General features: G+C 31.5%; 3 protein-coding genes across 4 annotated transcripts; 2 read left to right on the forward strand and 1 right to left on the reverse strand.

Annotated features, from left to right (window-relative positions):
- Window positions 1–380: 380 nt before the first annotated feature.
- LOC110605835 (fructose-1,6-bisphosphatase, cytosolic) lies at window positions 381–12,301 on the forward strand. Of its 2 annotated transcripts, XM_021744490.2 has the most exons (12): window positions 386–909; window positions 2,071–2,118; window positions 2,341–2,415; window positions 2,496–2,557; window positions 2,670–2,736; window positions 2,872–2,985; window positions 3,441–3,527; window positions 3,877–3,947; window positions 4,021–4,086; window positions 11,443–11,529; window positions 11,637–11,712; window positions 12,071–12,301. In XM_021744490.2, exons 1-12 carry the CDS (start codon window positions 751–753, stop codon window positions 12,170–12,172), a joined length of 1,014 nt encoding a protein of 337 aa, XP_021600182.1. In that variant the 5' UTR covers window positions 386–750; the 3' UTR covers window positions 12,173–12,301. The 2 variants fall into 2 exon arrangements, with proteins under 2 accessions (XP_043809470.1, XP_021600182.1); XM_043953535.1 differs by lacking the exons at window positions 11,443–11,529; window positions 11,637–11,712; window positions 12,071–12,301 and adding an exon at window positions 4,300–4,822 and having other exon boundaries at window positions 381–909.
- Window positions 12,302–13,495: 1,194 nt separating this feature from the next.
- Window positions 13,496–15,241, reverse strand: LOC110606038 (sm-like protein LSM3B). The gene is made up of 3 exons (XM_021744767.2): window positions 15,006–15,241; window positions 14,196–14,291; window positions 13,496–13,781 (listed from the first exon to the last, which is right to left on the reverse strand). The coding sequence occupies exons 1-3, from the start codon at window positions 15,120–15,122 to the stop codon at window positions 13,701–13,703; spliced, it is 294 nt and encodes a 97-aa protein (XP_021600459.1). The 5' UTR covers window positions 15,123–15,241; the 3' UTR covers window positions 13,496–13,700.
- A 2,674-nt stretch (window positions 15,242–17,915) lies between these two features.
- Window positions 17,916–20,138, forward strand: LOC110605780. Its single transcript, XM_021744411.2, has one exon. The coding sequence runs from the start codon at window positions 18,556–18,558 to the stop codon at window positions 19,894–19,896; it is 1,341 nt and encodes a 446-aa protein (XP_021600103.1). The 5' UTR covers window positions 17,916–18,555; the 3' UTR covers window positions 19,897–20,138.
- The last annotated feature ends 5,998 nt before the right edge of the window (window positions 20,139–26,136 follow it).

Raw genomic sequence — 26,136 nt, forward strand, 5'->3', positions numbered from 1 at the left:
AAAATATCTCTTTTTCTCATTCTCAGATTATATTTTTAATGAATTTATGAAAATTATTTATAAAATAGAAATAATATTTTATAATTATAAATATTATATGTTATTTAGAGTACTATTGAAAATAATTTTTTATTTTTCTCAGCTTAATTATTTTTCTTAAAATTTAATTGAGTATACATGACTACTATTTTCAAAATGTGAAATGTTTTTTAAACTAAAATTAGCCAAAAAAATCAATTAAAATTGAAAAAGACACTGAGGTTTCACAACATTTTAACCTTTAAAATATTTATATTTATATTTATATTTATTTATTACAAATTTAAAAAATATATAAGAACCTCGAAGTCCAACCACCACCTTGTCATCTCCATGACGCACGGAGACAAAAATCTCATAACCGTCGAATGAAAGGGAGAAAGAAAGACGACGACGGCGACGAAAGTCGTTATCTGCAGCGACGGCCACACACCTCACATCATCCTTCCCTTCACGCCACGTGTCCAGAGAAACACCTTTTGTACCAGATAGCCTCGTCCCTACCTTGTACTGTACCTCCAGCATTCCCCTTCACCGCTTTCATGTATATCCGCTGCCAGACCTCACTCCTCGAGCCCAGCAATTTTTTCAACTCTGCGGAAGCCTATATAACTCACTTTTATGCCCTAATAATCACACTTCGTAAAGCTTAATTTGAGTGGTATTAGTTGTTTTGTGGGGCTGACAGTAGACTCAGAGGAGCAGAGGGAGATGGATCACGCAGCAGATGCCCACCGGACCGATTTAATGACGATAACGAGGTATGTGTTGAACGAGCAATCAAAGCACCCGGATTCGCGTGGGGATTTCAGTATTTTGCTCAATCATATTGTTCTTGGCTGCAAATTCGTTTGCTCTGCTGTTAACAAGGTCTCTCTCCTCTCTTCTTTGATTCAAAGGGTTGTTTCATTTTTTTTCTGATTGATAATATTTAGTTTGTTCATTTGTTCCATTGGATTTATGTTGCTCTTTGGTTTCTTGGCCTCATATTCTTTTGAAATGTACTGCTGCTGTGGAATCTGAAAATTTCTATATAATTCCAAGATGAACTTTTTCGTATGACTTGCTTGTTTCTCCGTTTATAGTCGATTCTGGTGTCTGAATATTGGAGAAAAAGGAGGGGAAGCAGCGGAGGAGGGTGGGCGGTGGAAGAAGACGGAACGGAATCTTTTTTATAGTGTTTGAAATGCTATGGATTAAGTACCGTAGTTTAATTTGTGATAATAATGATAATTTAATTTCAAAATGTTAGTAAAGTAGGATTTTTCCTCCAAAATCATCCAATATTATTGGTCAATATTACAATTTAATCATTGAAGTTAAATAAAACACAAGTTTTTATTTTATTAATAAAATAATTCTATTTAATACAATTAAATATTAATGGTAAGTTATAATTTAATCTTTGGAGTTTAATAAATTTATAATTTAGTCTATTGTTTTTAAATTTAATATTAGAGTTATATTTTATTAATAAAATAGCTCATTATATTTTTTTTAAATGCATTTCGCCCTTGTAGTTTTATAAATTAATAAATGATAACCAAACATTATAAATATTTATAAATAAATTTTATATTTTTATAAATTAATTCCCCATATTTATTAAATTTTAATATCTTATATTTGAAAAAAAAAATCTTTTAAATTTGAATATTGACACATGCTACGTCCAATTTCTTGGTTCAATTTTTATTTATTTTTTTAATATAATATAATTTTTTAATAAATAATTATAATATTTAGTAATCAATTTATAAAATATATAGGTGAATTATAATTAAGAGAACTATTTTATTAATAAAATAAAATTATAATAATTAAATTTAAAAATACATGAATTAAATTATAAATTTTAATATATTTTAAAAATTAAATTATAATTTATCAATAATACTTTATGGTGGTAACAGCAAAAGTCACATTTTGCTATTTGCATGATATAGAACTCCATTTGAAAAAATATGCTAAAACAATGGTCTTTTTTTTTTATGTAATTTCCCTTTAAATTCACTTTGTTGTCCTATGCAGGCGGGTCTTGCCAAGCTCATTGGGCTTGCTGGGGAGACAAATGTGCAGGCAAGTTTTTCCCAAATTCACATTTGTTTTTTGTGCTTATTTGTCTTGCTATATATATGTATTTTTCACTTTTCTCCGACTAATTCACTGTCAATTAAAGATAATCATGCATATGTTTTAAGAAAAGAAGAAGAAAAAGGAGGACCTATTTAGAGGAGCTCATTTCTTTATCTAGTAGGAGGGTTTATTTACTTATTTTTATTTTGCTTGTTTTGCCTAAAGGGTGAAGAGCAAAAGAAACTGGATGTGCTTTCAAATGAAGTATTCATCAAGGCTTTAGTAAGCAGTGGCCGAACAGTAAGCAACTGGATGAAATCTATTGACAAATAAATTTTGGCTTTGTGCTTTGTCTAACAGTTGATCAATTCTCGTGGCAGTGTATACTTGTCTCTGAAGAAGATGAAGAGGCAACATTTGTGGAGCCTGACAAGCGTGGAAAGTATTTGCCAATACACTCACTTCTTACTAGTTACGTTTTTGATCTGTGCTTAAAATATTACAGACCACATTTTAGTTCACAAATGGTGTGGATCTGTTGCATGCATGGGCAGGTACTGTGTTGTTTTTGATCCGTTGGATGGATCCTCCAACATTGACTGTGGCGTTTCTATTGGAACGGTATGAATCTGAATCATGATAAATTCTGTAGTTTAATTGAAATCCTTTACACACTGACACTACAAAAAGTAGTTATCCTTTCCCAGAATAACTCAGTATCACAGTTATGTATTGAATGTCTTCTCTTTCATCTAGATATTCGGGATTTACATGATGAAACATGGCCATGAACCAACTCTAGATGATGTTTTGCAACCTGGGAAAAACATGGTAGCAGCTGGCTATTGCATGTATGGAAGCTCTTGCATGGTATGAAATATCACCTGTTCTTGTTTTCTGCAAGTTACAAAAATTTATGAAAAAATTATTACTTAGTCCCGGTGGAACCAAGAAACTCTTGCTCCCTCATTTTTTAAAAATACATTAAACATCCCTGACATTAGTAATCTCATTAATTGTTTCTTTAATACTAGACTTTTTTACAATTTTAACTAAAACTCAATAGATTTTTTAAAATATCAGGACGTTTTAATTTTTTCAAAATAGAGAGATAAACTACTGGTGAGTTTTCCAATAACATAGAGACTAAATAATAAATTTTTCAAAAATTATCTATTTATCTATTTCCTTTCTGATCTAAGCATCTTTAATTTGGAATTTGTTGCAATGGAGCTTTAGAAATTGTAATTCCCAAGGTTTTGTTTGTCTATGCTCTAGACTTTAGTTCATAGGTTCTTATTCAAGAATAATACATGATTTTGCAGTTTGTATTGAGCACTGGAAGTGGTGTTAATGGCTTCACCCTTGATCCATCCCTTGGGGAGTTCATACTTACACACCCTGATATTAAGGTATGTTGTCCGAGTGCTGGATCCATTTTTTGGCATCATCCTTCTTCATTTTATTTACTTGATTTTTGCAATAAGTTGAACTCCAAATTTCTATCTTACGAAGTTGCAATCAGCAATAGATTTAACCCGTCCTTTTGATTGTTAATCACAACTTATTTCAGCAAATCCACAGTTCTTTTATTGAGCATGAGGACCATGAAAGAGTAACTGCTTTCTCAAATCACATAAAACAATACTAAAGGATCTCTGATTTTCACCATTTTTGGGTTTATTTTGGAGTTCTGATCATTTCTCCCTTCTGTTTCTTAAGCATTATTTTCTCACTTCCCTACCTCCTTATCTTGAACAGATTCCAAAGAAAGGAAAGATTTATTCTGTGAATGAAGGAAATACTAAGAACTGGGATGATCCAACAACTAAGTATGAAGTATCCGTATTTATGCAGTCCTTCACTGATTGTTTTCTGTAGTTTACTGATATTATTTGGCCTTAGGTATGTGGAAAACTGCAAATTCCCTAAGGATGGTTCCTCACCAAAGTCTCTAAGATACATCGGAAGGTATCATGATAATGGCAACTTTTCTAGTTTTTAAATTGTGCTTTAATTATCGTAATTTAATAAATCTTAGGCAGTCATTTCTGTCATCATTGATTGACATTTCTGATCTTTGAACGGGAAATGTACAGCGTATTATCCACTAGCGATGACATAGGAGGTTAAGCAGTCTTTGTGCCCTGGCTGAATGTTTTCTTCTTATGCTTTCACTTTCAGAGCTTCTTGTGCTATGCAGTATGCACGTGCAATTTCAACTTGTATTCTGTGGGTTGCATCAGAGGGTCCTATATTTTTGGCAAAAACCACGTTTAAAGAGAAACATGTTGTCCCTTTCATTAAGATTCGCTGAAACAACGTTAGTCCATTCAATTTCTTTCTCAATGTCTGTGAAACTCTTAAGTCCATGTTAAGGATTGAATCCTTAACCATTCAGAAGGAGAGAAAAGGGGAAAATTGTAGAGTAGAGAGAATGAGAGAGAGAGAGATAGTAGAAAGAAAGATTGATAAATGTTGATAATTCTTGGAATGCTAATACAAGAGATGATATCCGAGTTATATAGCAGACTCCACAACTGCTAGTAACTAATTCAGCTACTTGACAACGACCCAACTTCTTTAGTTAACTGCTTAATTCTTTTCCTGCCTTTCTACTGCCACCTCATCAATATTTTGCCACTTAATAACAATTCTTCTCTCTTATACATAACAGTCCACTGCCAAATCTCTGTAATTTCCTAAGTTGATATGGATCCAATAGGACAAAGTTCTAACAATGGTGTGGAGCAAACTTATATCATTCCAATGGATCCAAGAGTAGTTCAAAATCATATTCATATAATCCATATATATTTGGGGCGTGCTTTAATTCATATGGGACAGATTTGGTGCAACACTTGCAATCATAGGCTGAGGGAGCCTAATCAAACCTATGGGCTAAAACTACATAAAGGAAAGCCTAAAGTGAAGATCAAGTAAGGCTTTTGTGAAGATTCAACTTTGTTAGGATGGGCTTGCTAGTTTTATTATTTAAACACTTGTTTTATTTTAGTTTTGTTTGGGCTTGTATTCTGGCCATATTTTATCTTTTAAGTTTTAGAGTGTTGGGCCATGTTGTGGGCTTATATTTTAATACCTATGTGTTATTTTAGTGTGTGATTAGGCTTGGGTCTTATGTGTTTAAGTCAGGCCCAAGAAGAGTGTCTTAGGGTTTTATTTGTTTTTCTCCTTACTATATAAGGATAAGAAACAATTGTAAGAGGCAGCTTTTAATCAAACTTTTCAGAATTTCTTTCATGCCTTGAGCGTGTATTGCTTTGAGTGAGAGTGAGGATTTGCTTTCATCAATTGCACCAGGAATCTTGGCTAACTTATCAACTATTCGTTGTAGCGCTCGCTACCATTATCAAAGTCGCGCTCGCGACATTCAGTTAGCCGAAGATACTTTTGTGTTTTGTGGAAGTTAATTTTGGAGCACATCATGGAGGAAGATAGTGGAGAATCAGCCCGAACCATAAGCAGGTTGTGGTTTCGTCCCTGAGGTTGTGGTTTCTGCTGGAACTATTGAGGCATACGAGAATGTGGTTTAGGTTTTTGCCTTACACTATAAATAAGGCCTTAAATTCTTATATCAGACACTTTTTTTGTTTTTTTGACAAATTTAATTCAGATTTGCTTTATGCAAATTTCGGCCTTCTTTGAGAGAGTGAGAGTTTGCTTCTTTCATTGATTGCATCACGAATCAGACCAACTTATCAATTTCGATTGTGGCGTTCTTCTGATCCGTTCTACAAAATCCTTCCGTTATTAGTGTTCTAGCTTCGCTAAGCTTAGGGTGCTATAGAGGGTGGTTTATCCACGTTCTTGGAATCTATATCAGAGGTGCGACGGGGTTTGAGGACTAAGTGCCATAGGGTTCCGCGTAATGATATGGATCCAATAGGACAAAGTTCTAACAATGGTGTGGAGCAAACTTATATCATTCCAATGGATCCAAGAGTAGTTCAAAATCATATTCATATAATCCATATATATTTGGGGCGTGCTTTAATTCATATGGGACAGATTTGGTGCAACACTTGCAATCATAGGCTGAGGGAGCCTAATCAAACCTATGGGCTAAAACTACATAAAGGAAAGCCTAAAGTGAAGATCAAGTAAGGCTTTTGTGAAGATTCAACTTTGTTAGGATGGGCTTGCTAGTTTTATTATTTAAACACTTGTTTTATTTTAGTTTTGTTTGGGCTTGTATTCTGGCCATATTTTATCTTTTAAGTTTTAGAGTGTTGGGCCATGTTGTGGGCTTATATTTTAATACCTATGTGTTATTTTAGTGTGTGATTAGGCTTGGGTCTTATGTGTTTAAGTCAGGCCCAAGAAGAGTGTCTTAGGGTTTTATTTGTTTTTCTCCTTACTATATAAGGATAAGAAACAATTGTAAGAGGCAGCTTTTAATCAAACTTTTCAGAATTTCTTTCATGCCTTGAGCGTGTATTGCTTTGAGTGAGAGTGAGGATTTGCTTTCATCAATTGCACCAGGAATCTTGGCTAACTTATCAACTATTCGTTGTAGCGCTCGCTACCATTATCAAAGTCGCGCTCGCGACATTCAGTTAGCCGAAGATACTTTTGTGTTTTGTGGAAGTTAATTTTGGAGCACATCATGGAGGAAGATAGTGGAGAATCAGCCCGAACCATAAGCAGGTTGTGGTTTCGTCCCTGAGGTTGTGGTTTCTGCTGGAACTATTGAGGCATACGAGAATGTGGTTTAGGTTTTTGCCTTACACTATAAATAAGGCCTTAAATTCTTATATCAGACACTTTTTTTGTTTTTTTGACAAATTTAATTCAGATTTGCTTTATGCAAATTTCGGCCTTCTTTGAGAGAGTGAGAGTTTGCTTCTTTCATTGATTGCATCACGAATCAGACCAACTTATCAATTTCGATTGTGGCATTCTTCTGATCCGTTCTACAAAATCCTTCCGTTATTAGTGTTCTAGCTTCGCTAAGCTTAGGGTGCTATAGAGGGTGGTTTATCCACGTTCTTGGAATCTATATCAGAGGTGCGACGGGGTTTGAGGACTAAGTGCCATAGGGTTCCGCGTAATGATATGGATCCAATAGGACAAAGTTCTAACAATGGTGTGGAGCAAACTTATATCATTCCAATGGATCCAAGAGTAGTTCAAAATCATATTCATATAATCCATATATATTTGGGGCGTGCTTTAATTCATATGGGACAGATTTGGTGCAACACTTGCAATCATAGGCTGAGGGAGCCTAATCAAACCTATGGGCTAAAACTACATAAAGGAAAGCCTAAAGTGAAGATCAAGTAAGGCTTTTGTGAAGATTCAACTTTGTTAGGATGGGCTTGCTAGTTTTATTATTTAAACACTTGTTTTATTTTAGTTTTGTTTGGGCTTGTATTCTGGCCATATTTTATCTTTTAAGTTTTAGAGTGTTGGGCCATGTTGTGGGCTTATATTTTAATACCTATGTGTTATTTTAGTGTGTGATTAGGCTTGGGTCTTATGTGTTTAAGTCAGGCCCAAGAAGAGTGTCTTAGGGTTTTATTTGTTTTTCTCCTTACTATATAAGGATAAGAAACAATTGTAAGAGGCAGCTTTTAATCAAACTTTTCAGAATTTCTTTCATGCCTTGAGCGTGTATTGCTTTGAGTGAGAGTGAGGATTTGCTTTCATCAATTGCACCAGGAATCTTGGCTAACTTATCAACTATTCGTTGTGGCGTTTGTCGGATTCTCATCTAAATCCTTCGATCATTGGTGTTTTAGCTTCTCTAAGTTTGGGGTGCCATAGGAGGTGGGTTTATCAAATCTTTGGATTCCATATCTACTTGTGCGTGTGGGTTTGAGGCTTGTGCCATAGGGTTCCGCGTCAGTTGGTATCAGAGCCAAAAGTGAGGTAAATTCTTATTTATCTTAGGATCTAGGGTTTTTGAGTTTTCCTTTGTCTTTCTTGTTGATTTCGGTGAAAGCTTTTGTATCCATGGCTGCACCTTCTTGATTATTAATCTAAAAAAAAAAAAAAAAAATTAAAATCCAAAAAAAAAAAAAAAATCGCCTTTGCCTTATTTACCTTGATCTGGCCGAAATTGTGATATACTTCCTTTTTGTCCATATTGCCTTACCTATTTCAATTGATTGCAGTAAATTATAGAAATCAATTTTGAATTTTGAATTGGGTTGAATCCAGATTATGAGATTAAAGAAATTCTGCCTATTGCCTAAAGTGCACATTTAAGGCAATTGCATCTACATTGATTTGATGTCAAATCCTTCTTTTAACACCAGAATTTTTGTCCATGTCTCTGATCTGAGAGAAATTTACATTTTTTTTTCTGATTCTATTTGCAGTGTTTTGATACTTTCCTTTTTGGGTAGATTTAATTAGATCCATATTTAATTTGCTTTGAAGTGAATTAATTTCAAACTTTTGTCCAGGTTCGTTTTTATTTGAATTCAAAGTTTCGTTTTTGATTTAAACTTGCTTTTGCTTCCTTGACATTGCTGGAGTATTGTTTGCTTGGGTCTATACTCTAGGTGATATTTTCAAGTAGCACAAAACCTAGTTCGTGTGGTACTTTCCAAATTGTCAGTGTCTTCTTTCTAGTTTTTGCGCGCTTCGTTCTTTCTTTAGGTTTTTTTTTTTTTTTTTTTTTTGTTTCATTAAACGCACCTTGTGGTTAGTTGGTTGACCTTAGTTTCTGAAGTGCAATTGAAGAATCAGCAAAAGAGTGGTAAGTGTGCAAACACTTGAGTTCTTTCTTTTCTAACACAATATTTGCTAGTTCTCTTTGTTCTTTGTTGATTAAAGGTAGGATGAGTAAAGATCAGAATGTCTCACCAGCGTCCACTTCTACAAGAATACCTCAAAGAACTCATAATTGCAATAATGACTGTGATGATTCGGATGTGTTTGTTAATATTGTGTTGCTTGCTGCACATTGTGAGATGCTTGTTGCTAGGCGTGCTCTGAATATGCAAGTTAAGGAAGAAAGCCTGAAACAACGGGAAAACATATTTCACACTAGGTGTTTGGTTAATGGAAAAGTGTGTACTGTCATTATTGATGGAGGTAGTTGTGCAAATGTGGCTAGTGTGTATATGGTTGAGAAATTGGGCTTGGCTTCTATTAAACACCCTAAGCCATACAGATTGCAATGGTTGAACGATTGTGGTGAGGTCAGAGTTACACGCCAGGTGGTTATACCATTTTATATTGGTAGGTATAAGGATGAGATCTTGTGCGATGTGGTACCTATGCAGGCAAGCCATATATTGTTGGGTAGGCCGTGGCAATATGATAGAAAGGTGCAACATGATGGGCTCAATAACAAGTACTCCTTCACTCATGAAGGACAGAAGCTTATACTCGCTCCTTTATCACCTCAAGAGGTATATGCCGATCACATAAAAATGCTGGAGAGGGAGAGGGAGGCTTCGGCCTTGGCTACAAAGGTGAGTGAGAGCTTGAGTTCTGTGGGAAAAATGAGAGAAAAGAGTGAGTTTGAGGGTAACGAGGCTGGAAAAGAATCAAGACTAGTTCAAGGAGGGAAGATGGAGAAAGAAAAGGAGAAAGAAGAGGCTAAAGTTCCAATGTCAACTTCCATAGAGATTCAACTTGAAGAGGAAGTTGTAATGCATGCATCTAATGTAGTTGTTCTTGAAAATTCCATTAATGAGCTTATAGAAGAGGTTGTGAATGATGGTGGACATGGGGAGCACATGATTAATGAGGTGGAGGAGGTGAATAAGACTGTTTTGGAAGTTGTAGAGGAGAATGGGTCACATCCACATGATCTTTCTATGACTAATATTTTTATATCTAGTTCATTTGTTCTTGATGTGCAGGTTGTTGATGAAAACATCCATGATGAAAGTTTTATACTATTTCCACCTATTCAAAAGGAGGTCTTTGAAGATACATGGGTGCCTAACGCTTTCCTTCTTGACATAAATATCAGCAAGATTCGAGGACGAATCTTTTCTAAAGAAAGAGGGAATGATATGGATCCAATAGGACAAAGTTCTAACAATGGTGTGGAGCAAACTTATATCATTCCAATGGATCCAAGAGTAGTTCAAAATCATATTCATATAATCCATATATATTTGGGGCGTGCTTTAATTCATATGGGACAGATTTGGTGCAACACTTGCAATCATAGGCTGAGGGAGCCTAATCAAACCTATGGGCTAAAACTACATAAAGGAAAGCCTAAAGTGAAGATCAAGTAAGGCTTTTGTGAAGATTCAACTTTGTTAGGATGGGCTTGCTAGTTTTATTATTTAAACACTTGTTTTATTTTAGTTTTGTTTGGGCTTGTATTCTGGCTATATTTTATCTTTTAAGTTTTAGAGTGTTGGGCCATGTTGTGGGCTTATATTTTAATACCTATGTGTTATTTTAGTGTGTGATTAGGCTTGGGTCTTATGTGTTTAAGTCAGGCCCAAGAAGAGTGTCTTAGGGTTTTATTTGTTTTTCTCCTTACTATATAAGGATAAGAAACAATTGTAAGAGGCAGCTTTTAATCAAACTTTTCAGAATTTCTTTCATGCCTTGAGCGTGTATTGCTTTGAGTGAGAGTGAGGATTTGCTTTCATCAATTGCACCAGGAATCTTGGCTAACTTATCAACTATTCGTTGTGGCGTTTGTCGGATTCTCATCTAAATCCTTCGATCATTGGTGTTTTAGCTTCTCTAAGTTTGGGGTGCCATAAGAGGTGGGTTTATCAAATCTTTGGATTCCATATCTACTTGTGCGTGTGGGTTTGAGGCTTGTGCCATAGGGTTCCGCATCATAAGTCCATTCAGCCACCTTTCGACCTTACTAAGTTACAATCAAAGGTAGCCAATAGAAATGCTGAGGGACCATTATGCTTAGTCACTGGTGCTGCTTCAGTCACATCTGACCCTTTAACTGTAGAATGACATCTTATATCGGTTCTTGAGAGATTTGGCAACTTAACCTATTAAATTGACAGTCCATATCTAGTCAGGACGAGGTTGTGCTATTTGAAGAATTTCATTATTTCTGATCATGTATCCATAAGTTATCTTCTGCAGGATTCCTTATGGTTGATTCCCTTAGCTTGCTTAATCACTGCAACTATTCCCATGCTATCAAATTCAAATTTGTCAACAGGGATGATGTTGTGTATTTGCTATGCATTTACATGTGATTCACAACTGGTGGGAATATCTGCTTTATGGTTCTATTTGGAAAGTTGAGCATCCTGTTTTACAAAATTCAATACAATTTCTGCTCATGATCTGGCCTTTTGTGTTCGATTATAATTTCATAGTTTCTGACAACAATGTCTTGGCGAACAGCATGGTAGCTGATGTCCATCGCACATTACTTTATGGGGGGATATTTTTGTACCCTGGTGATAAGAAGAGTCCCAGTGGGAAACTACGGTATGTTTTCTCATGTGTTTAGCGTTGGTAGTTTCGCTCTGAAGCGTGATTAAGATATTGGCAGTAAGAGATTGAGACTCACCTCCATTAATTTTGTGTGGCTCCAGTGTGCTATATGAAGTCTTTCCAATGTCATTCTTGATGGAACAGGCAGGAGGTCAATCTTTTACTGGCAAGCAACGGGTATCCAGCTCAATATCTCTGTCTTACAAACTTCAGTATGCAAAGTTGGAAGTTTTATTAATTAGTCCCTGTCTATTAAGAAAAATTGTTACTTTTTTACAACGCCTGATAGCAAAAATTGATAGAGAAATTAATTAATAAACTTTTTAAAAATATATAAATGTATTTTATAAAACTAAAGAATTAATTAATAAAGTTTTTTATGTTAAAGAGATTAAATAGTAATTTTTCTTAAAAATTATGTTAGTACACCTTGAAGACTAGCCAAATCACTCTACGTGATGGAAATACTTTTGAGTGGTATTATTTATTTTTTTGCACCTTTTTTCTCCAACCTACGACTTGCTTATCTCGGCAGGCACTTGACTTGGTTCCGGAGAAGATACATCAGCGGTCGCCGATATTTCTGGGAAGCTATGATGATGTTGAAGAAATCAAACAACTCTATACTGCTGCCTAAAGAATCATTCCTTTTATAATGCTTGCATAGCCTTCTTAATTGACCACCCTTCTAATCACATATTGTAGGTTGAAACTCTTCCGTCAGTTTCTTTCAATAGGTTGATAATGTATAATATTATTTTTATTACTTTGTAGTGCCTTTAGCATATATATTATAATTTTGTAAAAGATAAATGGAAGAATGACAGACAGGATAAAACTAGAAAAATAGAAAAAAAAAAAAAGGTAAAATTAGATAAGTAATTTAATGGATGATATATTAGGAAAGATGATATAAAGAATAAGTTCAACTTATTTTTACTGAAATTGCTTTCAAGAATGTAAAGTTTCGAATTTCACTTTTAATCGAAATTATTTTTACTAAAAAGTTATAATTTCTTAAATCTTGTGAAAATTAACTAGATTGATAAAAAATGATAATCTCTGATTCCCTAAACAACTTTACTTTAGTGTCTATATTTTTAAAATCTACCTTTTGAATTTTTAATATTTAAATAAATCTATTGAGTTTTTAATAGTTAAATTAACATACAAATTAATACCTATAGTTAAATTTATAATTAAAATTGCTGTTAATTATAAAAAAAAATACCGGAATATCATTTACTATATTTTTAATATAAAATAATTAACGTATTGAAATTTAATAAAACCTACCATTTAATTTTTTTAATTAAATTTTATATTCACAGGATATTTTATCTGAATGAATTAATCCTCCGAAAATTGGCTACGGATTAAGCTCTAATGGAAATTTCTCAATTCCATGACGCTACATTTACGCAGATTATTTTTTTCAATTTTTTTCACATTTCAAGGAATATGAATGGAATTCTCATCCAGACGTTTAAATACTCGACGGTAATAGGCTACTAAATCTAAATCTTCGGATGCAATATATATTCATTCAAATCAATAAAGTAATTAGTAAATATAATTTTAAAAAATTATAATAATTTATTTAAAATGTCTTTAAATGATATTTTTTCATATATTAATATTAAATAATATAAAGACTAGCAAAAGATAAATATAAAAAATAAAAAAATAATGTGACTTTTAAATTCTGAAAGTGACAGAAAATATATATATATATATATATAAAATTCTCTAGAATGGAGGTCGTATATAACTAATAATTCACTTTCTGGTGCTGCGTCTGAGCAGGAGTCTGGGTAGTACAACCCTCCAGAATGAGTCAATGATAAGCAGGAAATTGAGCGTCGATATTATAAACCAAGAGAACTTGATTTTGAAAATTCCATGGATTTTTCGTTATACTCCATTAGGTATAAGGTTCCTAGAGCAGTAAGGATCATCGTGGCAACCAAACAAAAAATTACCAAATTCATCAGTTACGCCAACTACAGAATGATCTAAGAATGTGGGCTATTTTAAATGCTCCACCCCCATACTACGTCATTAATTTGATACAAACTAAGCTTGAGCATATCTGAAGATACATCAGTGTAAAATTAAACGTGAAAACAGGTATTAAGACTGTATCTTGAACTTTATCCTCCAAATTAAGCTGTCCTCAATGGCGGAGAAACTAATATGACACCATCTCCTCTGACAAAGAGAAATGGAACAGTGCGCCTTGTAGTCTGAAACATATGAAAACCATTAAAAAAATGCAAGAAGAGATAAACTTTCTTCTCCTATTTTTTATTTTAAAGTTCTGAGTTCATTATCATCAAATTCCATACAATAAAAAGAGCCAATTGTATGGGAAATACTTCACAAAGTCATGCAGGGGCATCTAGTATTACTGAATAGTGCGCGGTTCTGCATTCCTCCTTAATTTAATAGTAGCATACTTCCATATCTATCATTTTCAGGCAATGTAAGAGATGATTTCCCTGAATATGCTAAAGCTATAGCAATTTGCATTTCCAATATGTAATAAGACCCAACCTAATGATTCAATATTACTATTTGACTGATACCAATTTCAAGTGTTCAACAGGGAAATAGGCCAAACAAATTAAGAACAAAGATAAGGAAAACATGTTACATACCCGAACAATCTCTTCATAGGTTTCATCATCAATTTCTACAGTGGTAACAATTTCTTCAACATCCCCAAGTATCATATTTAGATGCTGATCATATGCCTGCATAACATTTCAAACCACGAATAGAATCTAGGGATTTGAATTGAGAAACAAAATTTGTAAATTGCGTAATAGCTAGAAAATAGAAAAATTGTTCCTCAACTTTTTTTTCTTAGATAAGATACTGAGCAAATCGGTCCAAAAAGAATTGAACGGTTACAAAAGGATCCATATAGCGATCCCAGCTAGTTTGGGATTAAGCCTGTGTTGTTGCTGTTTTATAAAATTCAGCAAATATTTTCAGAAAATCATAGAGCATCTAGAAAATAGAAAAAAAATACCCTCGATCCCCCTCATCTCCAATTGCATATTAAGCCTGCACTAATTTAAAACACCAAAAAAAGCAGCAAAGAGCATTAACCATTTGATTTGCAAGCTTTAATAAAAATAATATCATTTCTTGATTTCAAAAAAAAAAAATCATTTCTTAATAAACCAAAAATCAATAATTTCAATTTGTGGCACTTGACCCATAATAATACTTCGAAAATCCAATTAAACCATATAAAACAAGCAAAACCCTAGACAAAAATAACCTTTGCCTCACCATGAGAGCAGGAAAACAACATGCACATCCTTTACTAGCAGGGGGAAAAACTATTAATTTTCCATTCAGGTTTCTCGTCAATGGATACAAAAGCGAGATATAAAGACTCCCAAAAGTACAATTGCATATGTAAATAAAGATTGAAGAGAGTGAATGCAGAGACATACATGGAGTTTGCCACGGAGTTCTCGGTCGGAGCGTAGCTTGACGTAGATGCGCTCGTCAAGGCTGAGCCTAATAAGATCCAATGGTTCTTTCACTGCGCTCTCTTCCTCGCTAGCCATATCGCTCTCTTTCTCTCTTCAAGGGTTAAGGTGTTACCGCTCAGTGAGAGAAGATACAAGTGCTTCCCCCCACGTTTTCTTTCCGCCTCTTGCTACCCAGTACCCGTTTTTATCTGGTAGAACCCGCTTATCCGCCAATCTTATTAAAGGATTATTTAGTTCTGAAAAAATTTATTGATTAATTTTTTAATTTTAAAAAATATATTTAAACGTAAATTAAATTTTAAAAAAATTATTAATTATAATAAATATTACTTACATTCAATGTGAGACCGGACTTTGCAAAAAGAACATATTGAAAGTCTAACACAGCCCGTTAAACAAGCTAATTTACCCCGTACGGTAGATTAGATTGTTCCAAGACTTGAATTCGTAGTAAAAAAGTCTAACTCGTGTGATGTAATGAGACAAGAGGTAAGTTCAGCTACTCTATAATTCTATTAATATATACGTTGAAAAAGAATTAAATGGTTATCTGATAAGAATGGATAAATAATTATATCTGTACATATATATTTACATGATAAAAATATGTGACATTATAATACAGTGACAATTATGCATCACTAAAATATAAAAAAAATAAAAAATACAAAAGTATTATTAAAAGACGAAGAAAAAAAAAGAATACGTGACTACTCGTATCAAATTTACATATACTTATAAATTTTATTTTCTCTCGATCCTTGTAATTTTAATATATTAATTTTTTTATTAATTGAATATACATACATTTTAGTGTATATAATTTTTTAATGGTGAAAATCACTATGATAAATGGTTGAAATATCTTGACGGGATCATTTTTTTAAAATAAATATCATATTTAGATTATATTTAGCAAAAATGGGTTTAAATGAGAAAAATAAGAATGAATAATTAATTTTTATTTCTAAAATGTAAGACAATTTAGTATTAAGTTATTGATGAGATGCGCAAAAAAAAAAATCAATTTTTACGTGTTAAATAAGTTTGAAAATTATGCTTTAATTTATTTTTTTCAAAATAAATCTAAGTTTAACTACTAGGTATTGTTATTAATTTGAGCTTGTCTATTAAATAATTTGTATGAAGTTGATTTTGGGGCATTACTTTATTCATGATCTTCATTAAAGAAAATTTTTGAAACAAAGTAACAAAATTTTCAGGTAATCAAATGCTAGACTATATATTCTAAATATTTTATTTTTCCGAAATTCAGCATCCATCAAGTACCGAAATTATGAATAACTTAGATTGATTTTTTATTTTATTTTTAAAATAATAAATTTTTAAAATAATAAATTTTTAAATTTGAGTTTATATTAATTATTATTAAAAAGTAAGTGATATAGTTGAAAGGAGTTGAACTGTAATTTTGATTCTCAGTTGGAAATATAAAAGTGATGTGGTCGACACCTATAACAGTTATGTTCAAATAAAAAGATTAATTATTTAAAATTCAGAATAATTATATAATAATATATTTACGAATCATTAGTTTTTAAAGATATAATTAAATTATAATATATTTTTAAAATTTAATTAATAAAGATTTATAATTTAGTGCAGGTGTATTGTTATTATTAACAAGTCAGTTCCTACATTTTCAGAAATATATTAAAACATCATTATCTTTTCTCTCTGTCAATAAAATAATTTTTCCGTCTATTTCTGCCGTTAAAAATATAGTAAAAGACTAAATTACCCTATCTTTTTCCTCTTCCTCCTCTTTTTCTTCTATTTTTCTTCTTCATTGATTCTTCCTCCTCTTCTTCTTATTTGGTTCTTCTTTTTCTTCTTCTTCTTTTTCTTATTCTTCTTTGATTCTTTTTCGATTTTTCTTTTGATTCTTCTTCGATTTTTCTTTTGATTCTTCTGTATAAGGAGGAGGAGATTTTTCTTCATTCTTCTTCTTCTTTTTCTTCTCCTTCATCATCTTTTTTTTTTCTTTTTTTTTTCTTCTTTTTTAAAAAGAAGGGGGAATGACTATTTCATTGATGAAAAAAAATGATAAGAACATTTTAATAGATATGAAAAAAGATAAAAATATTTTAATAAATTTTAAAAAATATAGAGATTGACTTGTTAATAATAATAATATTCAAGGACTAAATAATCATTTTATTTAAGGGTAAAATTATATTTTAAAAATTTTCACTCTTATTTTTTATTTATTTTTAACAGAAAAGATGATAGAAAGATTATTTCGTTAATTAAGAACGTTTTAATAATTTTTTAAAAATATAGTAACGAAAAAGATGGCAGAAATATTATTTCGTTGATTAAAAATATTTTAATAATTTTTTAAAAATATAGAAATTGACTTATTAATAATAATAATATATAAATATTAAAATATAAATTTTCCTACAATATTGAGCAGTGAATAAAAAATTTTATAATTATATATATATTACTTTTCATAAAAACTCCATTTATTCTAAAAAATAATTATTCTAAAATCTTAACTTTTATTAGAAAGTTGACATCTTTAATTAATATATTAAAAAAAAGCCTATTTTATTATGGAAGAAAAGCATAAAAAAATGAACCAAGTTGCAATTTGTGCCCCACTTAACAGTTGAAAACAGGACAAATACATGAATTTGGGCAGGAACCTGTTTAAAGGCAGCATCATCAAGTGTCCTAAAAATTAATATATAAAATTTTAAATTTCAAATTTCAAAATTCAAACACCTTTTCTTCTTTGGGATTAAAAAAAATTTTGTACTGCCAACTCAAATTTTTGTTGGTATTATCCCTTAAATGGCAAATTAATCTTGTTGAGACTTTGGAGTCTGTAACTCTGTATTGAGTGAGGAATCAAAGATAATAATAATAATAATAATTGTCATTTTGGACTCAGCAGATCTTCTCATACATTGAACCTATTGAACCCTCTACTTATAAATATCCAAAAACACACATCAGCATCTAAATACCCAAATTCTTTTTCTCCTATGGGGGCTGTGTGCTTGATAGGAGATGTTCTTCTTCCTAGATTATCTCAAGGCTGCATGGGTGTTAGCTAAGTGGAATTTTTTCTGCTGCAGATAAGTAGCTTTGGCTTCTCTATTACTCAACATTGAAGATTTTCCATTTTAAATTTCTTTCTTTTTGGTTTTAGTTTTGAATGTTTTGGTTTTTCTTTTTCCCTTTAACTCTTGGTGAAATTGGAAATTTTGGAACTGGGTATGCTAGTGAAGTTTTTCTTTTGAGATTTGAGCCTGAATTGAATATGCATGCTTGAGGATCTATATAGAAGGAGGATTTGATGAGATGCTTCAAAAGGCAAAAATGAGAAATGGGTTTGGCTTAAGAGCATAAAGCATTGTTAACTGACTTCTACAGAGACAAAAAGGAACAAAAAAAATGAAGGTTCACTAATTAATTAAGGTTTTCAGGAAAATGCATTCATGGGTCTGACCTAATTAGTTCTGAAACAAGTAAAATGGAAAGGAATTTTTCACAAGGAGGTTTGATTCCAGGTGGGGCTTCTTTTGGAGGCCTTGCCTTGCGAGGATCAATTAGACTTGGTCATCAAGCACAGTATCAGCATGCTGTACACCAGCAACAACATCTTTCTCGTCGCCAAGGCTCCTCGATCCATCCCTCAGTTCATGAAGAGGTTCCCCTTACAATAGGAACTGTAAACAACTCTGATAAGACCATTTCACTGATTAATTACAACAAGGGAGATAAGGGGAAAAATTCTCCTAGTGATGAGGATGAGGCCAATTATGCAGAAGATGGTGATGATGACCATAACGAAGCAAGTAGAGGGAATAAAGGGTTGCCATGGCAACGTATTAAGTGGAGCGATAAGACGGTGAGGCTTTTGATAACTGCTGTGTCTTACATAGGTGAGGATATATCTTCGGAGTGTGATGGTGTGTTGAGAAGAAAATTAGCAGTTTTACAGAAAAAAGGCAAGTGGAAATTAGTATCCAACGTCATGGCTGAAAGGGGTTTCCATGTTTCGCCTCAGCAGTGTGAGGATAAATTCAATGACCTTAACAAAAGGTATAAAAAGCTTAATGAGATGCTTGGAAGGGGCACTTCTTGCCAAGTTGTAGAGAATCCAGAGCTTTTGGATGTTATACACTATCTAACAGAGAAAGAGAAAGATGAGGTTAGGAAAATCTTAAGCTCAAAGCATCTCTTCTATGAAGAGATGTGTTCATACCATAATGGTAATAGATTGCATCTGCCTCATGATCCACCATTGCAACATTCCTTAAAGTTGGCTCTTAGAAGTAAAGATGATCATGATAATCATGATATGAAAAGGAACCAACATGATGATCTGGATGAAAATAATCAAGAAGTGGAAACTGATGATCATGATGAATTTGAAGAGAACCATGCTTCACATGGGGAGAGCAGGGGAATATATGGAGTCTCTAGGGGCTCTATGAAAAGGTTGAGACAAGGCCAAGCCCATGACGATGCTTGTTTCAGGAATTCATCTCAGGATGGTAATAAAGGTTCTTATTCTCACCTGCAGATTGGTCAGGTTGATATGAATCAAATGTCATCTGAAAGTACAAGAGCAGCATGGCTACAGAAGCAATGGATAGAATCTCGCACACTTCAGTTAGAAGAGCAAAAGTTACAAATTCAACTTGAGATGTTAGAACTGGAAAAACAGAGAATGAAGTGGAAAACATTTAGCAGGAAAAGAGATCATGAACTAGAAAAGATGAGGATGGAAAATGAGAGGATGAAGCTTGAGAATAAGCGAATGGCAATGGAGTTGAAGGGCAAAGAAATTGGTGCTGATTTTAATTAATTGTTTGGTCCTATCATATTTTTTTCATCACTTGTGACACTGCTTTCAATTTTGGTAACATGCTGTTGAATGTCTGCAGTATCTTTTAGCAGAGAGAATCTTGTTGGAAATATTCCTTTGCCTGTTTATATTGTGCAAACTTAAGGTAGTGAAATACCATTGTTGTTTGACTTCAGTGAAATGGTACTCTGAAGATATTGTGGCAAGAATATTTTTCTTGCAATCTTTTTTTTCCCCTTTTATTTTTGATATATCTGGAGCTGTATATGCATCATTTTGATGATCAATCATATGTAAATGTTTGAGTGGCTGTACTATCCATTGTTTAAACTTAATTACTATGCGTACGTTTAAGTATTGTCACATAGAGGAGAAGAAGTTCTAAGAAAAAGGCTGGAAGTGAAGAAATGCAAGAGTGAGTGTGTGAGTGAGTAGTAGTTGATGGAATAAGGGTGGAAACTGGAAAGCTGTATTATGTAGCTGAGAATTAGTTAACAAAGCCTATGAGCTGGAAAAGATGACCCAAGAAATCAAGATTCTAATGGTTTTCTCACTCTAAATTCTCTCTGCTCTCTCTCCCCTTTTTCTGTTTTTCTCTATTTCTTCTGAAATGACATGTTAAGATTCATATCCCGGAAACTATTAATACAGATAAATCAAATGCTAATTCCAGGAGTTTTATACGATAAATTTAGGTCATAGGTTTCACAGTAGTGTTAAATTTCATGTCTCATCAGTATTAAATTTCATGCTGAACTATGTTTTCTTGTCTTGTTGACAGTAATCTTGTATGATCAGTAGGAAGCAATTGACTGAAAGGAATACATTTCTATGGAGATTTCTGACTTCTTGGAATTGCTTATCAAATAGTTGCAGGATTTCAGCTTTTGTTAGTGAGAAATTTTTTATTAGATTACTCATTTAGCATGATGGTGTTAAATTTGGAAGTTGCTACTAGGTACTCTGAACATCTGGAGTCTATAGAAGATAAAACAATAAGTTCTAGGCAGCTGCTCTTATGAACTCTTCGCTTATTGTGCATCTGTGAATTGCTTCTGGATAGGCCAATTGTGGTTTGCTGCATCTCATGTTCTATCGTTTATTCATCACTTGCTATTGTCATTCATTTATGTTAATTGCCAAGGGGAAATTCTAACTAATCTTTCCATAACGCATCGTAATCTTTGTTACTCAGACTTGCAGTAGAGATGTGATTAAGGTTGGCGATTGAGTTTTTAACATGATATCAGAGCTTTATTCTTTGTTTGTCATTTCTTGCAATCTTATCTCGAGGTGGTTTATTACGTCGCTTTCTTATAGATTTTGGAATTTAAGATTAGGTTTGTATTTCTTATACAGAAGTGGTTGTTATAATCTGTCCTCCATCAATAGCTAGTGCTTTCTTTTCCCTAATTTTGTGCATGGTACTATTGCTAGTGCTTTCTTTTTCCTCCTTGTTGATGCATGGTTGAGATTCAATGAGGTGCAGTGAGGAAGGAGATGATGTTATTGCCTGACATCTAGAATTTGAATTGTGCTGTACCAGTAAAATCTATGCTTGATATCGGTTAAAAATAAATTTAAACCCAAGCAATCAGTTTCTCAATCTAGCTAAGACAAGAATTTGCAGGTTTGTATGTAAACTTTCCAAGAAAAGCAAAAAAAGAATTTTACGTAATGATATGAGTTTTACGATCAGAAATTATTATTGCAAAAGTTTAGAAATTATTATTATTTACAAATAGTATATGATACTATTTATATACAAAATTAAATCATGAATTAAATTATAAATTCTGAAATAAAAAATCGATGAAATTATAAGGTTTTTTTGTTTTTGATTTATATATATATTTTTTAAATAAATTGAGAGATGGGAGTGGAGTGTGTTATTGACACAGAAATTGGGCTTGGTTTGGTTGTTCATATGAGGAAAGATTCTGAAGATGAGAAACTGATTGCTTTGTTTCTTTATCTTTTTATCTCCATTCAAAGAATATTCATAACTCATATGCCAATCATGCAAACAAAAGGAGGACTCTCGTACAGCTACTCTAAATAATTTTTAATTTTATTTTTTATTTAATTTAAAATAATTAATTTAAATTATTTAAATATTTTGTATTAACTGACAGTCTCAATGTGGACTGTTACAAGTTGAGCTAATTTTGAATATTAAATGATTTTATTATAAAAAAATGAGTTTGATGGGTAATTTTATTTTTTGCATAATTTTTGAGAATACCGTGACACCATGTTGGAAAAAATGTTGCCGTGAAAATTAAATGAGGAGTTGCTCGAAGGGCCGTTGTGTATGAGATCACCATACCTGCACACTCTGGTCGAGGGCTGGAGCCGCTCCCCTAATGAGTCCAAAGTCCAAAGCAGAGCGAAACCAATCAGCATGGCAAAATTTCTCGATAGACTGAACTTGGCGGGACCTAATCTCGTTAGGGTCTATCCAAGTGCCGCACAGACGCGTAGCTCAATTGCGTCCTTGTGTCAATATGCATTTGCAGGTATGGTACTCTAGAAAATATTATTATATAATAAAAATTTTGAATTTTCATTTAAAAAAAAAAGAAAATTCCTAAAATACCCTTGATTGATGCATCCCATATGGGTCCATCGGAAGAGTCCTCTCATACTTGAGCAGAGAATCCTTCCCACTAGACCAAATGACCACCGGCTTATTAATTGTTCCTGTTAATTTAGGTAAGAGTTTAAAATTTTAAATTTTATTTTCATATATCTATTTTATTTATGAAAATCGAATTTCAATCTCGTTTATTTATATAAAAAATAAATTATTATTTATTTTAATACTCATTAATTTTATATTTATTTGATATGAGTAATATAATTTTATTAATTAAATTGGAGTTATTTTATTTAAAAGGAAGGTTAAAGAGTATTAATGCGAAATTAAACACGTACGTAATTGTTAGGCAATTACAAATTGCGTGTTATATAACTCGCATACAGAATAATAAACATGACGTGTTAATATTTCATAGCTGCTGTTATTTGTGACTTGTGAAATGAGAATATGAAATTAGTCATCTCTAACTTATTCAATTTGAAATCAAATTCATATTTGAAAAAAAAATAAAAATAAAAATAAATGGGATAGTGGCAGTTTTATGTTTTTTTTTTTTAATTTAGTTTTAAAAAATTTAATTAAAAAATTTTAAAAATAAAAATGTTTTAATATATTTTTTAAAATTAAAAAATTAATTTGTGAATGTTTTATAGAGATTAAATATTTTTTTTGCAAGGAAATAGATGAAAAGGCAGTTTGTTATTGTGTACCGTTAATCTAAGCCTCACATCACATCAACAAAAGTGATAAAATAAAAGCTTAAGGAGGAGAAAAGAAAAGGTCAAAATTTAGCTTAAAGAACAAATTTTTTTTCTAGGGTTCATACTTTATTATCTGGGTTACCATCATTCTTGTTAAGTTGATTTTCAAAAAAGTTAATGATCCATGCTTATATTTTTAAAATTTCCCAACAATCTTGTTAAATATTTTAATCATTTAAATACCGTATATATTTTTAATTTTTACTAAGTTATTTATTTTTTATAAGATTTTAAATATCGTATATATAATAAAAAAATAAATAAAAGTTAACTTATTAATAATATTATTATTTTGAGGTGTTTTTTGCAATTTGCCCTAGTTGTTAAATATGAAATGCAATTTGCAAAGGGGGGTGTGACCAAAATGTGGGGCTTAGGAAGTTAACATACAGAGAATTAGAAAGCACAGAGGCAAAGGCTTATCTTGTTATCCAAAAACTGAAGAGAGTGACATCAGGAGAAGAGGACATGAGTGAAATATGAGGAAGAAAAGGGAGAAGTTGACGTAAGAGAGAAATGAAATTGATAGAGTTTTTTGTTACTACTTGCTATTTGCTAATAATAATATTGTAAGTTTTGTGGTTTGTGGCCACATGGGGACCTCCACCCTCCTTTGCCCAACACCCCCTTTTTCAGTGCTTCCTTATGGCTTCCATCCACTCCCCCTCAGTACTTTGGCTTCTCATGCCTAATTTAGTTTTTCTTAATCACTTCACTACTTATGTTAGTTTTCTTTTAAAAAAGAGCGCTTAGAGGCGTTGATTCGATCGAATTCTAATAAAATAAAATTTTAATATAAATTTAAATTTTATAAAAAATATTTTTATAATTTTATTAGTAATTTAATTAATAAATTTTATCGTTATTTTTTAATTTTCTTATAGTTATAATAATCTCTAGCTTTTTAAACTTTATTCATTCATGTATATCATAAAATATTTTAAAATAATAATTAATTAGAGCAAGGTTGAACACCCCACTATGGAAGGTTCCATTAATGTGATTATATATAAATTATAATTATATTAAATTAATTTAATCAAGATCCTCTAACCAATATAATCATTGGTTTATTTTTTTTTATTTTTTTAAATGTAAATAAACTAATTAAAGTAGGGACTAGGTGGGAAAAAAAAGTGAGAAATATCATAATAGTTGATAAAAAGCATAAGAGTCATTGTAACATTATTTTGGAACTTGATGGGTCACATTCAAGTGGTTATTATTATTTATTTTTAAAATTAAAAAGCAAAAAAAAAAAAAAGTAAGATATGTATACATGTGGTAAATTTACTCTTTATGTCATGTAGCTTAAGGAAATTAAATATTGTGTTTTTTATTATAAAAATAAATAAATTAATTTCTATATTTTCAAATCACTAAATATTTAATTCTTCTGTTTATTAAACCATTGATAACATCTAAAATATACTTTTTCAGTAATATAATTTTTTAATTATAAATATTTTAAAATATTAAATTTTATTAAACATTAAAAAATATTTTAATTTTTTTTAAATAAAATAATATTATAATAATTAATTTATATATTATTACAGTATAAAAAAATAGATAATAATTTTAGGATAAGCAAAAATTAAAGCAGTAACGATTTTCTTTCTTCAATTCCAAAATCATAATATTTTTATTTTTTACTTTTAAAAAGTTGATTCATCTAAAATTATACATTGCATTAAAAAGTTTTTTTTTTTCAATTTTATCATCTATGATAATTATTTTTACAATTTTTTAAAAGTTTTTTATGATTTACATTTGTTCTCTTAATTATTTCATTTTTTTTATTGATACTGAAAGAGGGAAATTATTGAAATTATAATAATTACGTGAGGTTATGGGCGGAGGAGGATACGGCAAGGCGCACATGCCGTACCGACGATCGGAAAATGTTTTGAAAGGGGATGAAGGTGCCGCAGCGACACAGCCAATAGTGCTGCCGTAGTGCAGTTGCAGCCGATGGTGCTCTACTAAAGGAAAGTTTCTGGCTCCGCCACTGCGTGAGGTAATAGTAATTTATTCAAATTAAAAGATATTTTATTACAAATTATATCTTCTTCATCTCAATGAAAACCTTAAATAACAAATGAAAGTGAACAGAGTATAATTGACATGTTTTTTAAATAATAAAATCAAATAATTATTTTTACAAAAAAAAAAAGTCTATAACTTAAAAGAAATTTCGGCTGAGAGGATAAAAAGGGAAGGTTTTATTATTATTATTATTATTATTTAAAAGGGAAAAAAAGAATGAAGGTGGTGGTTGCTTAGCTGGTGCCAGATAATTGTAAGAGGTTAATCCACATGGTAGACAGAAGATGTAAACACATCACATGCCCACCCATGTGAATTAAACCTTTTGTCTACTTGTTACCTTTTTTTATATATGGGCCAGTAAATAAAAAGTCTCCCCACTTCTCTCTCTCTCTCTCTCTCATATATATTAATAATTTTAAAAAATTATTTTTTTATTATAAAAACATTCACTAATTAATTTTTTAATTTTAAAAAATATATTAAAATATACTTAAAATTTCCAAAAATTTAATAATTAATTCTCTGTCTTCAATTATTAAATATTATAAAAAAAATTTATCCTTATTGATAATTATGCTAAAATTTTTTAGATAAATATTCTATTTCTCTTGCACTAACTTTAACTTAAAATATTAGGGTAAATTTCTTGATTCATCTAAAAAATCAATGAGGTCAATTAAAAATTTTTGCTTGTGGGGGTTATCATAAATTATACTCAAACATGATTTTTTCGTCTGCACAGTTGGCTGACAAATTAATTAATTAATTGTATTTATATATAAATTTAATTAACTTTAAATAAAAAATTAATTAATGATATTTTAA

This window comes from Manihot esculenta, chromosome 18, assembly GCF_001659605.2.
Source record: "Manihot esculenta cultivar AM560-2 chromosome 18, M.esculenta_v8, whole genome shotgun sequence".
Classification (NCBI taxonomy): domain Eukaryota; kingdom Viridiplantae; phylum Streptophyta; class Magnoliopsida; order Malpighiales; family Euphorbiaceae; genus Manihot; species Manihot esculenta.

Excerpts from the sequence above, each read along its gene's own strand:
- LOC110605835 (XM_021744490.2), top strand. The coding sequence starts at position 751 with ATGGATCACGCAGCAGATGCCCACCGGACCGATTTAATGACGATAACG. Across the intron at positions 2,416-2,495 it reads TAGTAAGCAGTGGCCGAACA|TGTATACTTGTCTCTGAAGA; the intron begins GTAAGCAACTGG and ends TTCTCGTGGCAG. Across the intron at positions 11,713-12,070 it reads CTTTTACTGGCAAGCAACGG|GCACTTGACTTGGTTCCGGA; the intron begins GTATCCAGCTCA and ends TTATCTCGGCAG.
- LOC110606038 (XM_021744767.2), bottom strand. The coding sequence starts at position 15,122 with ATGGCTAGCGAGGAAGAGAGCGCAGTGAAAGAACCATTGGATCTTATT. Across the intron at positions 14,292-15,005 it reads AACTCCGTGGCAAACTCCAT|GCATATGATCAGCATCTAAA; the intron begins GTATGTCTCTGC and ends AATGTTATGCAG. Across the intron at positions 13,782-14,195 it reads CCTATGAAGAGATTGTTCGG|ACTACAAGGCGCACTGTTCC; the intron begins GTATGTAACATG and ends CATATGTTTCAG.
- LOC110605780 (XM_021744411.2), top strand. The coding sequence starts at position 18,556 with ATGGAAAGGAATTTTTCACAAGGAGGTTTGATTCCAGGTGGGGCTTCT.